The sequence below is a fragment of the Rattus rattus genome, chromosome 2 (assembly GCF_011064425.1).
Source record: "Rattus rattus isolate New Zealand chromosome 2, Rrattus_CSIRO_v1, whole genome shotgun sequence".
NCBI classification, from domain to species: Eukaryota; Metazoa; Chordata; class Mammalia; order Rodentia; family Muridae; genus Rattus; species Rattus rattus.
Genome location: NC_046155.1, coordinates 34,913,614 through 34,931,218, shown reverse-complemented (window position 1 = coordinate 34,931,218; position 17,605 = coordinate 34,913,614). Strand labels below are relative to the sequence as shown.

At 40.3% G+C, this 17,605-nt stretch overlaps 1 protein-coding gene across 2 annotated transcripts in view; it reads left to right on the top strand.

The window, feature by feature from the left end:
- Positions 1–17,605, top strand: part of Tbc1d12 (TBC1 domain family member 12) — a 78,045-nt gene that overhangs the window by 15,640 nt on the left and 44,800 nt on the right. For both annotated transcript variants that reach the window (XM_032891832.1, XM_032891831.1), the window contains exon 2: positions 8,640–8,763. In XM_032891832.1, the coding sequence (XP_032747723.1) occupies positions 8,640–8,763 (124 nt within the window). The remainder of the gene's footprint in view (positions 1–8,639; positions 8,764–17,605) is intronic.

Below are 17,605 nucleotides of genomic sequence, written 5' to 3'. Positions count from 1 at the left end.
CTTCCTCCGTCTTCCTTCTCCCTGGTCTCTAAAACTCTCAGCCAGACTTCTTTTTCCACTGCCCAGTCATAGGCTATAGGCTTATCTTGTACCTGCCCTCACCTGATACAGACAGCAATCCTCAACCATCATCCTGGCTCTTTAGATGAGGCATTCTAGCAATGTATAGGATGGAACAAATGGGGACTGGAGTGAAGGGTGTATCATCTTGATTGTCGGATAGAGCACAAGAACAAGATTAGTGTAATCTGAAACAGACTTTCACAGGTGCTTATTAGATATGATCAAGGCAAGGGACAGAACTGGAGTCATTGTGTCTGCAAAGTGGTGAGGCCATTGAGCATGAGACTTACAGGAAAGTACAGATAGCTGCCCCAGGAAACAACAGATAGTTGCTTATAAGTGCACCATTGCTTCAAAGTGTGCATTTCATTTGATAAGGCTTGTGGCCTTCCACATCCATGTAAGCACACTAACTATGGAAGTATCTTACCTTGTTTATCCACTGTATATAGTGGTGGGTTTCATAAAGATGCTGTCTTTGAAGTGTAGTATCTTGCATCCTCTCCCTTCATTCAGTCTTGAGGAAGAACTTTATTTAATCTATTACTGTGTCCTTGTGTATGGGAGAAGGCCAGAGCAGAGTCCTGGACACAGTGGAATTGGATTAGAGGCCCTGAAAGCTGCCCAGTGTGAGCTGGGATTTGAGTCTTCTCTGAGTCATCTTTCCCGTCCCATTTATGAAAAGCCTTTGCCTTCGTTACTGTATGAGGGCTCTGCAGTGCCTACCTTTTTTTTTTAAGACAAGGCCTTGGAATTCTGTAGAGCTGGCCTTGAACTCAGAGATTTATCTGTCTTTGCCTCCTGAGTGGTAGGATTAAAGGTGTGCACTACCATGCCCAGCTAAAATTCTTAAAACAAAACAACTAGAACCCAACTTTGTAACCTGAATTGTCCTGAAACTTGGCTGTGTAGCCTAGAGCAGCTTCAGACTCCCAGGGATCATCCTGTGTCAGCTTCCCAAGTGATGAGGTCACAGCAGGAGCCCTCGCACCAGGTTCACAACACCGCAGAAGTGGCACTTTTCACTGTCAGCGTTGCCATCGTTGTGGTTGGATGGTTGTATCTTTTTTTTTTTTTCAAAGATTTATTTACTTATTATCTATAAGTACACTGTAGCTGTCTTCAGACACATCAGAAGAGGGCATCAGATCCCATTACAGATGGCTGTGAGCCACCATGTGGATGCTGGGATTTGAACTCAGGACCTCTGGAAGAGCAGTCAGTGCTCTTAACCGCTGAGCCGTCTCTCCAGCCGGGCTGGCCTCACATTGCCTCTGTGGAGGGGATGATCTTGAAATATGCATCCTCCTGCCTCCATGCCCCTCATGCTTGGACTATAGGTGCGTCATCATGTCTGACTGTAATTTCTGTTCTTTGACAAAGAATAAGTGATGACTTTTTCTTCTTTTTTAATGATTCTAATCTCTGAACATAGTTAGGGTTGTTACGTACTGTATATTCAAATTTTCTCTTTACTCTTTTTTAATTTTTAGAATTTTTAACAGTGCCAAAGATCTAGCATCATCCTGAAAAAGAAAAATATTAGAGTTAAATAGTTTTTTTTTAAGTTTCTTACAGGAAAGTTCTTTGTGTGGTGTAGTCTGCTGAAAGTATTTTTCAAATGAAAAATAATTGAGCCTTGGAAAGAATGTAAGCAATCTTTGTGCCAGATTTTTAATCCAGAATACTGCAGGATGGCCAGTGTCTGGATCTTAAAGAGACAGCACTTGAGGCTCTGGGAGTGTGGGATGTAGTTTCTCTAGCATGTTCATTCTGGCCTTCTATTCTTCAGGGAAATTTAGGAACAAAAATCAGGAAGTTGATGTATTCTTAGCAGATCAGCTTCTTCTGGAACAAATTTGAAGATCAAGTCATGATTTCCAATTTTTGTTGTTGTTTGAGGCAGGGTCTCTCTTCCTGACTTGGAACTCTCTGTGTTAGACCAGGCAGACCTCTGCTTCCAACATGCTGGCATTAAAGGCATGTGCCCCCACAACTGGTCATGATTTCTGGTCTTTTAAACCTGTGCTCCCCGCTAACACCAAACAAGGCTTCTCTGTGTAGCCCTGGCTGTCTGGGACTTGTCCCGCTTGCTCCGTAGACCAGGCTAGCCTCTAAGGTCCACCTGCCTCTGTCTCTGAGCGCTGGAATCAAAGGCCTGTGCCTCCATTGTCCAGCTTCTACTGTTTTGATTGGAGTAGTTGCCATGTCTTTTTGATACAATGATATGTTGGCAGTTAGGAGAGTCAGAGGGAGGCAGTTAGAGTTTTTTATATTGTCAAATTCCAGTTTGAGAGATCATGAAATTTACTTACGATGCCTTTTCTCTTATGTGGGCTTAAAATCCTTAGAGGTCCACTAGAGATTTGTTACTTAAGGAATTGCAGAGACAGGGGCTGGAGAGGTGGCTCCAAGGTTCAGAGCACTTGTTGCTTTTCTAAAGGACTGGGGTTCAGTTCCCAGCACCCATATTTGGTGGCTTACAACTGTATGCAACTCCAGTTCCAGAGATTCTACACCTTTTGGCCTCTGTGGAGATTGCCACATGTGATGTGGCAGACATACACGTAGGTAAAACACCCATACACATTAAAAAAAAAATCTTAAAAAGAAACCACAGGCAGAAAACTTGTATCAGTAAGGTTTGTTCCTTACTGACCATTTTTTCCTTTGATAAAGTAGACACATGCACTCTCATTAATCTCTGTGATAAAAGGAGTGAAGAAATCTTGGAGTACAACACACAGAGATAGGTGAAAAGATAAGGTCTAGCTGTCATTTGTCAGCTGTGGTGAAAGCACACCAGGGGAGGGGGATGGGGTGGGTTCATTGCTAGACTTCCTTTGCTTTCCTTCTTACCCCCACACCAGTGTTCCTCAGTATGCCTCTCCTCTTCTTCCTCCTCCTTTTTTAATTTTTTAATATTTATTATGCATAAGGGTGTTTTGTCTGAATTATGTCTCTGCAAAACACGCATGCCTGGAACCATAGGAGGCCAGAAGAGGGCGTCAGATCCCTTGGGACTGGAGTCATAGCTGTGAGCTGCCATGTGGGTGTTGGTTTTGGAACATGCTTCCTCTAGGACAGCCACTTTGCTGAGCCATCTTTTTTCTTTTATATTTTCAACAATACAGAAAACCAAACTTTTGTTTCTTAACTAGTACTGTTCCTTAGTTCTCTTTTTAAACTTCCTTTTTGCTAGAAAGATTAAAATATATCAATAAAGTTGAAGATGATGCATTTGTGTGCTGATAGGTGTATACGTGAGCATGTTGTATATGGGAGGGTGGTAGTGGTGGAAAATGAGTTAAGAGAAGATTAGTCCTACCATTTCCCAGTCTCTTTATGTATTGACAAAGATGCCTAATGGTAAATTGGGTGCCGGGTGGAAGTGTGTTACCCGCTGCCCTAGCTACTGGGCGTTAGGTGGATGCACCGTTCTGTGACTTACAATTTTTCTGATATGCAGTAACTGTTGTTACAATTTTTTATCCTATAAGAATTATATTTATTTGCGTGAGTGATGGTGTATAGGCAAAGAACATGTGTGGAGGTCAGAGAACAATTAGCTGTAGTTTGTTCTTTCCTACCATGTGGGACCTGAGGATAAGCGTCCTGCACTGGCCTTGATTTATAATCCTGCCTGTGATCCCAAGTGCTGGAACCAAGGTGTTATCACCACACCCAGCTTTGGTTGTTTTACACTTGTTTTCTCTGCAGACATGGTACTGGAAAAGTAGCTGAGAGTTAGTTCCATAAATAAATCCACAGGCAGCAGGAAGAGAGATACTAGACCTAGTGTGGTCTTTTGAAACCTTAAAGCCCACCTGTAGTGACACACTATGTGGAGGGTCCCTGTCTCAAAAACCAAAACCAAGCTAAAAACAAAACAAAAACAACAAAAAACCCCCCAAACTACTGAGATAATCGTACAATTTTTCTGTTAAAAATGTAAAAATGTTAAAATATTAACAGCTCAATATTTTATTATTCTTGCATTTAAACATTAGCATTTTATTTGTGTGGGGGGAGGGGGCCAAGCCCTAATGCATGTGCAGAGGAGAAATCAGGATAACTTGTGAGAGTAGGTTCTTTCCTTCTGCTCGGTGAGTTTAGGTCATCAGGCCTGATCCATGCTAAGGCCCCATTCCCACTGAGCCATCGCACTGGCTCATACCTGTTGTGTTAATAATAAAAAGGAGAGGCACCATCTCGGGCCCCAGCGGTCTTGCTGTCTCTATAGCTAGCCCCATGTAGTATCTGCCAATCTCGTGGCTCTCTTATTGTGCACTATGCTCACATTCCCAACCAGACTCTCTGTCCCAAAGCTCTTGAAATGTTTCCACCTGGTAAGTTCCCTTGGCTACCACACCCACGCATCCAAATTCTGCATGTTCCAAGTACCTTTCTCTTAACCTCAGTTGAGCGGCGGTGTGAAGGAAAACACCACACAAACTTAGTTTAGACTCAACAAGTAACACAGTCACTGGGCACAACTACTGACATCCTAATTAATAAGCCATACCAAGTTAAATCCTCCGGTGGTGGCCAGGATCCGCCATCTAACTGGGGGCCTCTAGTTCGTACATCTTATACCCCAACTCACGCTCTCCTCCCTCCCTCCCTCTCTCTCCCCCCTCCCTCTCCCCTCTCTCTCTCTGTCTCACTATCCCACTTTCTCAGGATACTTGATCACATGGTATTCTAATCATCTTTTTTCAAAAGTTCACAAGTTCAAACATAAATTCAAATCATGAATTGAATAAAATGTTACAACAGAGATGTTTACATATATTTCCATTAAAACTAGTTATTGAATTAAGCATTCATTATCTGCCACTAGCTCCACAGGTCATTAAGAGCTTAAAACAATAATTCTTAGGTCTTAAGATTGCATGGTTTTGTCAAGAGGCAAATCATCTGCCTAGTGTCTCATTAGTTTTGAGGTTTTGTGTAGATAAATCAGACAACATTTATTCTTTTGTCCTTCACTACAATCAGTTGTACACTCCCTGTTTATGATCTTAGTTATCAGATAATGTTTTCACAACTGCTTGGAAGGAATGTTTTCCCTGATTATAAATATGTTTCAAGCCTGCTTTTTATCCTAGTGCAATCAGCTAATGACACATAAAGGTTTACAGAGCCCTAAATGCAGCCCTTCTATAGGGGGCTCGAAATCACTTGTATAAGTTAGGAATTCTATAGAATAATTATTAGGAATTAAGCAATCATCTACTTGTCTGCATAGCCTTACTATAGGAGAGTGCATCTTCATTGATCTGCAGGAAATCTGTCCAATAGGGCGGGCTAATGCTTAGGGATCATTATGCTATTTAACAGTAACAGGAAACCCAATAACAAGACTCAGTTCTGAGATAACTCTCTAAAAGCCTTGCAATTTTAGAGTTTATCCATCACAGCCATGCAAAACGATGGGCCGTCTTCTGAAAATTGTGTTGTCCTTTTGTCTCTCTTAGATGGATTCTGACAAATAATTAAAACAAATTTAAATCATACAATGAAACATCACATCTTTGATAGGAACTGTAATTCTAAAAATTGTAATTCTCACAATGATAGATATGAGAAAAATAAGAGCCCATATACATTGCTAGTGGAAATCTTAAAGGATACAACCTTTTGGAGTGTTTGCAGGCAAAACACCAATGTACATAAAATAAAATTAAATAATAAATCATTACAAAAGAGAAAGAAAGTTGTGAGCTGCCATGTGAGTACTGGGAACTGAACCTGGGTCCTCTGGAGAGACTCAGTATTTTAAGCACTAATCTGTCTCTCTACTCCCTCACTGTAGTTCTGATTTACGTTTTTCTATTCGCTTATGCTATTAAACTTCTTAACTAGCTGTCTTAACTAGCTCTGTAGACCATGTTGGCCTCCAACTTGAAGAGATCCACTTGCCTCTGTCTCCCAAGTGCTGGGATTAAAGGCTTGATCCATCACCACCTGGCTCTTAATAGTTGTAATCTAATTTGGGTAAAATGTAGAGTCAAATTTTGACCATGCATGTGCTTACGTATGTGCATGCATGTGTGCAGATGCCAGAAGTCAGCGTTAGGTATATTCCTCCTTCAGTCTATCTTTTTGGGGTGGTGTGTGGACAAAGTAAAGATGCACTTGCTTTTATGTGCATGAGTATTTTGCCTACACATATGACTATGCACCACATGTGTGCCTGGTGCCAGCATAGGCCAGAAGAGGGTGTTGGACCCACTGGAACTGGAGTTATGGGTAGTTGTAAGCCAGGGAGTCAAACCCAGGTCATCTGCAGGAGTAACAAGTGCTCCTAGCCACTGAACCAATTCTCAAGTTCTCAAAACAATAGTCTTTTTAAAAGACATACACACTACCTTTAGTCCCAGTTATTAGGAGGCAAAGGTAGGTAGATCCCTGTGAGTTCAAGTTCATACCATTCTACATGGTGAATTGCAGGATAGCCAGAGAGATCTATCTCAATAAATAAATAAACAAATAAATAAATAAGATACTCAGAAAGTACAGGCATATTTTGTGTACATGAATCAGAGTGTGAGGACGCTAAAGAAGGTGCTGGATCCCCTGGAGCTGCAGTTATAGGCAGTTGTGGACTGACTGACGTGGGTGCTGGGAATTGAACTTGGGCCCTCTTGAAAACCAACGTGAGCTTCTTCAACAGTCAAACTGTCTCTTCAGTGTCTCTTTTTAAACTCTTGGTACAGGAGGCATTCTGTCTATGTGTTAATATTTTCATTTAGCTCCTGCATTTTTCCTGATACTCTTTAGCTCTCAGTGGCTTCCTATATTTTCTAGAGTGGTTAGAGTGATATAACATCATTCAATAATAATTTTATTGTTTGGGCTTCTTCAAAGTTACATAGTTATTTCCAGTTATTTCTAGTTTAGTTCTGCTTTGGTGGATGAGATGACCTGAGTTTCATATGCTGTCTACTGTGTGGTAGTGATGTATTCTGAAGTACAGATATTTAAATTTGATTAAGTTCAGCTCAGAATTACTATTATTTTAGGAATTTTGTTCTTGGTGTCACTTTCAATAGTTCTTTACATAAACTATGACAATGGAGGTTTTCTTCCTCTGTTTATTAATGTGGACAGAAGGAGGACTTTCGGAATGAAAGGAACATAATAGGGGAGAGAGTCTGGCACAGTTGTCTGGGCCAAGGCACAGGTGAGTTTGTGGAGAGAGAACTGGCACATAGCTGTTAATAGGCTGGGTCAGCGCCAAGGGCAGAGGGTTGCACAGATGCCATCTCCAGGATGAGCCTGTCAGTTTGGTGAGGGACTAACTACAGAGTCTGGGCGTATGTCCCCTGAGTGGACCATGGCCGTATCACTGCCCATTGTGCTGCAGCTAGAAACCACAGGAAAGAAAAGCCCCCTTTCTCAGTCACCGTCCTCCAGGTGCCTCCTACTGAGAAAGCTGAACAAAACTTCATTCTTTTAAAAAGAAATGCTTCAAGATTTCTATTTCCACGAAACATATTTTGAAAGATGAATGTGGAGCTGTGAGGCATAGTTAATAAAGTGCGTACACATATCAAACATTTTAAGTGACTCAACCACAGGGGCAAATGAGATGCCTTCGTGGGAAGAAGCACTTGCCACTAAGCTTGACAACCCGAATTCCGTCCCCTAGAACCCACAGAATGAATAGAGAAGCAACTTACCCAAGATGTCCTCTGACTTCTACTGACACACACCATGTCACAAGCATGTATACATACATACATACACACACAATAAAAATCAATAAATGTAGTAATAAACAAAATTAATAGAGCTTGTATTATGGTTTGAAATTGCTTGTCTTTCCCTCCCTTTCTTTCTCCCCCCGCATCTTTTTTCTTAGATTTTCAGTAAGAGAATTTTCTTCTGTGGTTGTCTGCTGGCCTCTGCAATAAGCTCTGGTACATAGTTGTTTTAGGAAAAGCAGTCAGTAATGGTGGGACAGCAGGAGGTGTACTTTTATTACAAAAATTTAAAAAGCATTACAAGAGTAACTAAATCGTATTTTCAAAATATTCCATTACGTGGGACTGGAGAGATGGCTAAGTAATTAAGAGCTCTTATTCTGGCAGAGGGCCTAGGTTCGATTCCCACCACCTGTATCTTGGCCTTTGTAATCAAGTATCTGAATCATGTAATTAAAGTAAATATATTTAATTTATGGGTCTCACTTTTCCTTATTGTTAATCTTGTCAGTATTTTTGTTGGTACCTAGGCATGGTGGCGTGTATCATAATCCTAGTATTTGGGAGGTAGAGTCAGGAAGATCAGGAGTTCAGTGTCATCATAGGCTATGTAGGTAGCTGGAAGTCAGCCTGAGTATCAGATATTCTACCTTAAAAAAAATTTATATGGCTGATTCTACTAAAACCTTTGTATAAGTCAGATAGTCTTATCTGCGTTATTACAAGCAATATTTGTAAAAGTATTTGGGATAATTTTATTTAAAACATTTTAAATTTGCTCTGGAAATAAATTTGCTTTTTTAATTATTAATTAAAAATTTTCTGGTTATGGAAAACAATTCATGTAAATTTTCTGTGTTTCAGAAACCTTTTCCCAAAAAGGACAAAGGAACTCAAATCAGTTGTCCATAGTGCTCCTGGATGGAAATTATTTGGTAAAGTCCCTCCCAGAGAAAATCTTCAGAAAACCTCCAAAATTATTCAGCAGGTAAGTACTAAAATGACTGGGAAGTTCCCCAGAGCTCTTAAAGCATTGTTCATTTGCCAGGTGAGATCATGAATCTAAGGGGTCAGGGTCACCCCAAATTTATACATAGTGAACACAGGCCAACATGGGGCCTGTCACAAACAGAGCATCGTTTTCTTTCTTAAAAGGTTTTTTAAAACTATTTTTTAAAGATTTATTTTACTCTTATGTGTATGAATCTTTTGCCTGTATGTATGTAAGTGCAGCACTGTATGTGGCTGCCACCAGTAGAGGTTTAAAAAAATGAAAAGACATGAACTGCTGAACCGGAGTTACAGATGATTGTGAGCAGGGAAGCAAGCTGGGTGCTCTCTAGGTCAGCTCTTTTAACCACTAACAGCCCTCAGCATAATTTTCTTGAAAATTAACTATTTCATTTTTAGATTTCTAGATATAAACTTTGGAATTATAGGTACTCACTGTAGCTGTCTTAATATTTTTTGAAAGGCAAGCTACAGTGTTTTCTACCATAAGCTAAGGTTGTGGAAATTCTTTTAAGTGACGAGGCACTGATTTACCTGCCTAAGTGTCCTTGAGTAGCTAACAGCTGGGACTCAAAGCTCAGGTGACCGCTCTCACTCTCACTGTGCATGCATGACTCAGGTGACCACTCTCACTCTCACTCTCACTGTGCATGACTCAGGTAAGTGACACTGCAAAGCAGTGAGCCTGCGTCAACCTGAACGGTTGTAAAACTCAATTGTTTAAAAGGAGCTTTCCAGCCTGGCATGGTGCTGCACCCCTTTAATCTCAACATTCACACTTGGGAGGTAGAAGTAAGTGGATTTTACCAGATTTTACATAGCCAGCATCTATAAAAAAATGTTAAAGTTTTAATCTTTATTCATATTAGAAAATGTTATTTAAGGAGTTTATGATGGTTCTTTCGTTTCCCAAGTAATGAGTTTTTGGTTTTATATTTTATCTTGGTAATGCTTTTTAGATCTTTAAAGTACTTGGCTAGATATGGGGTGGCATAGACTTATAAACCTCAGCTCTCTGGAGCCAAGGGAGGGAGGGAGGACTGCAGCAAACTCAGAACAGTCTAATCAACATGGCAAGTGCATATCAGTAGCACTGCATGTCATAAACCAAAACAGAAGGTAAAGCATTGTCACCTCAGGGGATGTACCTCAGCTGGTAGTGAGCTTGTTCCCATGCATGTGCAAAGCCCCAGGTTTGGTCCCTCAGCACTGCATAAACTGGGTGCAGTGGTACAGACCTTTAAGTCCTCAGCTTTATAGGGAGCTTGAGGCCCCAGCCTGGGCTACAAGTCCCTGTCTCAAAAAAAAAAAAATACATTTAATTTAATTAAAATAGTAAGTAGTTTGTATAGGTACAAGTGCTTCAGAGTTCTATAATCCCCAAACTTATGCCTGTTTACTTTGGTGTGCAGAGGAGACATGGGGATTATTTATATTTCTGATACAAACTTGGTAAAACCCCACATTTGTTAGGCAGGGTGTACGATGTTAACAAAGATGTTGTTTTTAACATTAAGTGGTACTACATACTTTTCAATGGCATTGTCATTGTTAATGGTTTTTCTCAGATTGATGTGAGAAAAACCCTGGTACTATATTGAAAATAGTATTGGATTTAAGATGGGGATGATAGTGTCTAATCCTAAAACAAGATTTGAAGAGTTTGTATAGCATGCAATAGACATTTGTCCAATTGTGGTATATTATATAAAAATAAATCTGGAGGATGGCTGCACAGTTAAAAAGTGTGCACTGCTTTTGCAGAGTACCTGAGTTCATTTCCCAGCACTCATAACAGGTGATTCATAACTACCTGTAACTCCAGCTCTGGGGACTTTAACACTGTCCTTCAGACTTCGTGGACATCTGTACCTGTATTCACATCACACACACACACACACACACACACACACACACACACACACACAAACAGAGGCACATGGGTATGCACCTAATTAAATATGAAAAGCATCGGGGGCTGGCAAGATGGCTTAGTAGTTAAGAGACGTCTTAATATTCTGGAGGATCCAAGTTTGATTCCCAGCACCTGCATCAGGGCTCACAACTGCTTGTGACTTCAGCTCCATGGAATCTTAACTGAGGGCACCCCTATACATGTGACATACATAGATATACATGCATATACACACAATTAAAATCAAAATAAACTAAAATAAAATCTGAGCATAATAGTACATGTCAATAATTCTAGTTTTAGACTTTAGGCTGCCTTACAGGAAAATATTGAGTTTCAAGTTTCAGGCCAGCTGGGGCTATCTCCAAACAAACAAACAAACAAACAAGGAAACGTGTGTGCGTGCGTGTGTGCGTGTGTGTGCGCCTGTGTGTGTGTCTGTATGTGTTTTAAGGAAAGGGTCTCATTTTATAGCCCCTGCTAGTCTGGAACTCACTTTGTAGATGAGGCAGGACTCAGACTCATGAAGATCTGCTTGCCTTTGCAGTTTGGGTGCTAGGGTTAAAGGCATGCACCACAACACCTGGCTATATGTGTATGTTTTTAATGCTTATTTAGTATTACGGTGTTATTTTAAAATTATTTATTTTTGTGTGTATGGGTGCTTTATCTTCATGTATGTCTATGCGAGTGTGTTTAGCTGTTGCCCACAGAGGTCAAAGAGAGTGTTAGATCCCCTGGGACTGGAGTTACAGATGTGAATTGCTGCGTGTGTCCTCTGAAAGAACAGCAGGTGTTCTTAAGCCTGAGTAGTCTTCCGAGCCTCTGTGAAGGTATTGTTAAACTCTTCTTCTTCTATTGTTTTGAGGTCTCATGAAGCCCAGGTAGACCAGGAGGAGCTGTCTGAGATGCAGTATGACCTCGATCTCCTGTTTCACCTGTTTCCATCTCCATACTCGCTGAGATTAGATACCTTTATGCCTCTGCCCTGGTTTAGGCAGGACAAAGGCCCTAGGGCAGAATCCATTGGCCTCTGTTACCCTAGGTAGGCACCCTCCGGATTAAGCTACATTGCTAGCACTGTACTAAGGTAGTCTTACTGAATCCTTCGAATGTGACTATTTATAAAGTAGAAGTCCTTCTTCGATTTGGTTTAGTGTGCCAAATGAGAAGTATTACGAAGACACTGAGCACATTGTTACCCTAAAAAGGCTCAGAACCTCTTCCATCATAAAGCTCCTGTGCGTGCACGTGTGCGTGTGTTCATATATATACATACTGTGAGAGTAACTTTTGTCTGGCCGAGTGTGGTTTTACACTAAGGAGCCCAAGGCAGATAGATTGCTGTTAGTTTTGCCACTAGTTGGAGTCTGGCCTAGGCTCCTTAGGTGGGAGGGCTACAAAGTGAGAGTGTTGGGGAAAAACCTGCCAGCCATCAAAACTTTAGACTATAGTTTTTTTAGATCAAATTCTCCCTCAAGAGGCCAAACAGTGGTCTTGCTATTGAAGGTTTATTAAACTATTTTTTCTCTTTTACATTTTTCATGTGTGGTGTGTATATGCATATGCTTGAATACCATGTATGTGTGGAGCCCCAAAAATCTGGGAAGTCCATTCTCTCTTTCTGCCATGTGGGTCCTGGAGACGGCACTCAGACTCTCAGCTTGGCAGTACGTGTCTTTATTTCCCATGGCCTTTCTCCTGTGTGCCCCTTCTTCTTTGTTTAACTCATGCTGCTGTCCTCTTGGCTGAAACTGTCTTTTTGCAAGGTGGGTGTGGCCTTTTCTTTATATAAATAGATATTTACAACCTATGTGTCTGTGCTAACTAGAAATGCTTTTCCTTAGCTTTCATCTTTAAAGTTCTGCAAAGCATTAATAATAAAGAAATGTGTTTGAGACCCCTTACCATGTATTGATTTTTAATTTTATAATTAAGTCTGAAATGGAAAAAAAAAAGGTATTATCAGTACAGTCATGAGAAAGTTGACACTACATCATATTTTAGGATAGAGTCTTAAGTTATTAATCCTGTAGGAAGTGACTTATAGCTAGCAATTGAAAATGTATTAAAGTCAAAATAGATTCCTGTTCCATATGGTGATGCACCTTTCATAGTCTCAGAACTTAGGAAGTGGCGGTACGAAACATGAGTCCATGCTACATAGCGACTTCGAGGTCACTCTGGGATACAGACAACACTTTTCAAAAATACATATATGAACAAATCCCTTTGAAAGTTGTAAAGCTATTTCACGTGCCTTTAGAGTGGCTAAGCAGGAAGATACAGGGGTCAAGCACAGTGACAGGCTGGTGTGCAGCTGCACTCACTCTTGGGGACCAAGTGCTCTTCGCAGCTGAGCGACTTTGGGTAATTTCTTTTAAATTAAAAATGTATATGTGGCAGGGTTTTGCTTGCATCTATGAATGTGCACCACATGCATGCCTTGTCCCCATGGAGGCCAGAAGAGGTTGTTGGATCCCTTGGAACTGGAGTCACAGATGGTTTTAAATCGCCATGTAGGTGTTAAGAATCAAACCCAGGTCCTCTAGGGAGCAGCCAGTGCTTTAAACTGAGCTCTCTGTCCAGCCCAGTTACTATTTTTTAAACTGGGTATTCAAAAACAAGGTGCCATGTTCTTCAGTATGAATATACTGTTTATGGCCCATAATTCCTCTTGTTTTTAACAGAAAGGTGCTTTAAGATTATACACTAAGGCACTAAACAGAAAATGAAGGTTTGATTTACAAACTTTTTTTCTGTAATTATTAGCGACACAAATAACACAATTGCATTTTTATGAAATATAAATTATTATAGGATGATATTTTCATTCCACTACCGCCCAACCTATAGTTAAGCCTATTAAAGTTTTTCTTGTGGCCAGTGAAATAATCACATTGACAGTGTAGGTGCGGCCCACAAAGTTTATATGAGTTTGATTTGCTGGACCTGCATGGTAAAAAGAAAGGACTGATCTTGACTTCCACACATACATTCTTAGAGACACAAGTAAAAAACTTAATAAATTTAAATTTATTTTATAAGCATTTTGGCATATGAGTATTTATATATAATAATATTAGATGTATTTTCTGCAACTTGTTCAAGAAAGCATATATATATGATTACATTTTATATATGTGAAATTTAACCATTATGTTTTTTATAATTTTCATAGATACATGAAGTGAAAGTTAGTTAAACATCTTTTAAATATTTTATTCATATTGTAAATTATATTAAAAACCTGATCAGTTTTAGCGTTATCCATGTTAGCATTAAAGAAGCCTGAAAACGCTTAGTGGTGGATCACTCGCCTGCCGGCGCATGGCCAGTGTAAAGTGTGCTCTGGCATACGCATCTGATAGGCAGTCACTCAGGGAGATCACCTACCTGGTGATGAGGCTCTGAGCCACCAGAACACTGATCGTATTGGTTTTTGAGGATGATCACATGTGTACTTTTGCAGGTGTGAAATTCGTGCTAGTGGCCTTTTGAACCATTGGTGAGCCACATTAAAAGTTGAATTTCTAGTATTTCAGTTATGTTGTCATTCACTTGACCTGAATCTCTGGCTTTTCAAAGCTGATAAAGTTAGAATATAGTTAGTTCGTCTCCGACCTCCAAACTGCAAGTGGGAGCACGTGATGAGTACCTGTAATGCAGGTGGATCCTACACTGACTGTGCCCCTCTCGGTGCTTCCAACAGAAAGTGAGTGTTTGCGTCTGCGAGGTTTTACTTCTGCGTTGCTGTCCTTCTTGTGAAAATGAGACTTTTGTCTTAGATGATAATCTAGGGTTTTCATCAATACTTGTGCCATTTTCTGGAAGAAGTTTGAATGGAGTATTTAAGTCACTTTAATGGAACTTGACCAGTAAGGGGAAATGTTTTAAGATACTGATTTCTGGCTGAGATGTTGTTCATTTGGTAGAGCACTGGTCTAGTGTGCCATAGGCCTTGGACAACATAAATGTGTGGTGGCGCATGCCTGTCTTCTCCGCACTCATGGCGAGGAATCGAAGGGAGAGGCGGGGCCACCACACAGTGAGTCTCAGCCAGTGGGGCCTGCCTGAGAGGCTGTCTCAGAAAGAGCACCTGGCTGGCTGAAGTTTTCGCGGTTGTTGTTTTGTTGTTGTTGTTCCTTGAAGAAGTCTTTGTTATTTGTGAATGAGTTTATGGATTTTAATTATATTTGTTTAAACATAGATATTCTTTGCCTAAGATTTGATTAAATATTGCAAAAATAATGTTCTTCAGCACTGTTAAGTTGTCCAGAGTCTGGGCTGTGTTGAAAGTTTATTCCTGCAAAGTCCTTAAACTTATTACATATGCGATGTCTTTCTTTCTCTTTTGTCACCTTGAAAGGGTGATGAGTAACTTCCTTTCTGTGTGTTTTCCATTCACAATTGATAAGTTATTATGTTTTTCTATTTATGACTGCATAGATCTCATTACAGTTTATATGGTTTAAATATTGGGAGAGGAATTCAAAACAATTCTTAGTTTAATACTTGCTGGAGAGGGAATATTAACTTTAACAGAAAAAAATGAATGAAGAGAGAAGAACAAGCAAGCTAACAGTTGAATAGGCTAAGAGAAACTGAGAGTCAACTTTTTCCCATGAGAGTCTTGGAAATAATTTACAGTTTGAAAATTCTCCGCTATTATATAGCATCAGTCATTTGAATATCAAGGTTACGTTATCAGCTTATCTCAGACTTCTGTTTTAGGTTGGCTTGAGATGAGACCTAAGACAGTTGTGCTAGCAGTGCCAGGTGATGTTTACTGTAAGCACGGCTGCGTGCAGACAGTGGGGAGATTTTTGCCTAACATTTTAATTAAGCTTTAGGTATGTTTTTTTCCTCTCAATTTATAGATTATGGAATAAAGCTTGTCATCACAAAGACATTGCAATTGACCAAATCCTCTTCACTTGGAAGTTTTTCTGGCTTGGATCAAGTTATATTAGAGTTCAATTGTCCTGCTTTTTCTTCTCAGGCCCAATATATGATTTTATTTTTTTTAATTAACCTTTATATGTATGGGTGTTTTACCTGCATGTCTGTCTGTGCACCATGTATCTGCAGTGTTTGTGGAGATTACAGTAGGGCGTCAGAGCCCCTGAGACTGAAGTTATATGTGGTTGTGAGCTGCCATGTGGGTGGTGGGAATAGAACCTGAGTTCTGAATAGAACTCCCAATGCTCTTGACCAAGACATCTTTCTAGCCCTCATAGTTTATTTCTTAAAAGATGCTCTTCTGATATTCCACTTTTCTTTTCTGATAGACTTTTCAGCCATAGAATTCAAGGTGTACTGTGTTAGAATATCTAGTTGTGCTAGCTAATGTGTGGCCTTAGCAAACTCTAGGTCTTTCTTTGCAGAGCTGGAATCACAAATGTCTTGAATTGATCCTAGATTCTTTCTTATCATCTTGCTTTCACTTCAGGAAATGCATTATTTGCTTGATAAACATTGACTGGTATAATACACTGGTATGATGAGTTCTTGGTGTGTGTGTATGTGTGTGTGTGTGTGTGTGTGTAATTATATGCATGTATATAATTGAACCATATGAGTATTGGGATGAAACACAAGCTGATTAGGCTTGGCAACAGATGCTTCGACCCGCTGAGCCATGTCACTGAGCCTTGCCACCAATGCAGCTCTGATCGCAGGTTCTCAACCAGTGTCTGACTCACCACATGCCAGAAATGGAGATACCTTACTGTCGACTGAAACCATGATCTACATAATCTCTGCTCAAAAGGAGCAGAGTTTATGTTATATTGAATGGTATAAATGTTAGTTTATATATATTGAATGGTATGTGGACTAGTAAAATTGTGTTCAGTATATGAGAATACAGTTGTGATTTTCCACAAATATGATATATGAATTGTGTACTGTAGTGAACTAGTTTGAACTGACTGGATAGGAAGCTAGGGAAAGCCTTTTTAGATACAGAAAGTTTAAGAACAAATGGGAATGAACAAACTCTGTGTAGTTAACTGGCTGGTGTGTTAAGTATTGCCCACAAAAATCAACTCAAAAGGAGCAGAGTTTATGTTAGATCACATGGTTTCAGTCGACAGTAAGGTCTCTCCATTTCTGGCATGTGGTGAGTCAGACACTGGTTGAGAACCTGCGATCAGAGCTGCATTGGTTCAAGGCTCAGTGACATGGCTCAGCGGGTCGCAGCATCTGTTGCCAAGCCTAATCAGCTTGTGTTTCATCCCAATACTCATATGGTTCAATTATATACATGCATATAATTACACACACACACACACACACACACACACACACAGAGGGAGGAGGGAGGGGAGAGAGAGAGAGAGAGAGAGAGAGAGAGAGAGAGAGAGAGAGAGGTGAGAGTTGTGAAATGAAAGGCCAGAAATTTTTAAGAGAGAGGATAGCTGCTCACCTCCCAGCAGCATCTGGGGAGAAGATCTCCAACATTTGCTCCTTTTAGGGCATGGCCCCAGGAACCTAACAAATGCCTACTAGCCCCACCTCCTACAGGCCATACCACCTTACACTGTACAACAGACTGTGACTAAGTCTTTTACATGTGAGTCCGAGGGGACATTTAAAGTCCAAACCATAACAGCTATCATATCAGGGATCTAGAGCAGATGGCAAAGAGTCCTTAGGTACAAGGTTAGAGAATTAGAAACATTTTGGAAGTAGAAACTGAAACAGTAGATTTGTATATATGGACATGAAGTTATATTTTGAGAGTCTGTCATTCTGCTTCTCACACGCAGTGTCATAGAAGTGTTACTCAGAGCCTGTGTAATGTGAATGGATACAGCTCCTGGGCCTGTAGACATGACTCAGCAGTTAAGGCACTGGCTGCTCTTCCAGAGGACCCAGTTTTGATTTCCCACACTCAAAT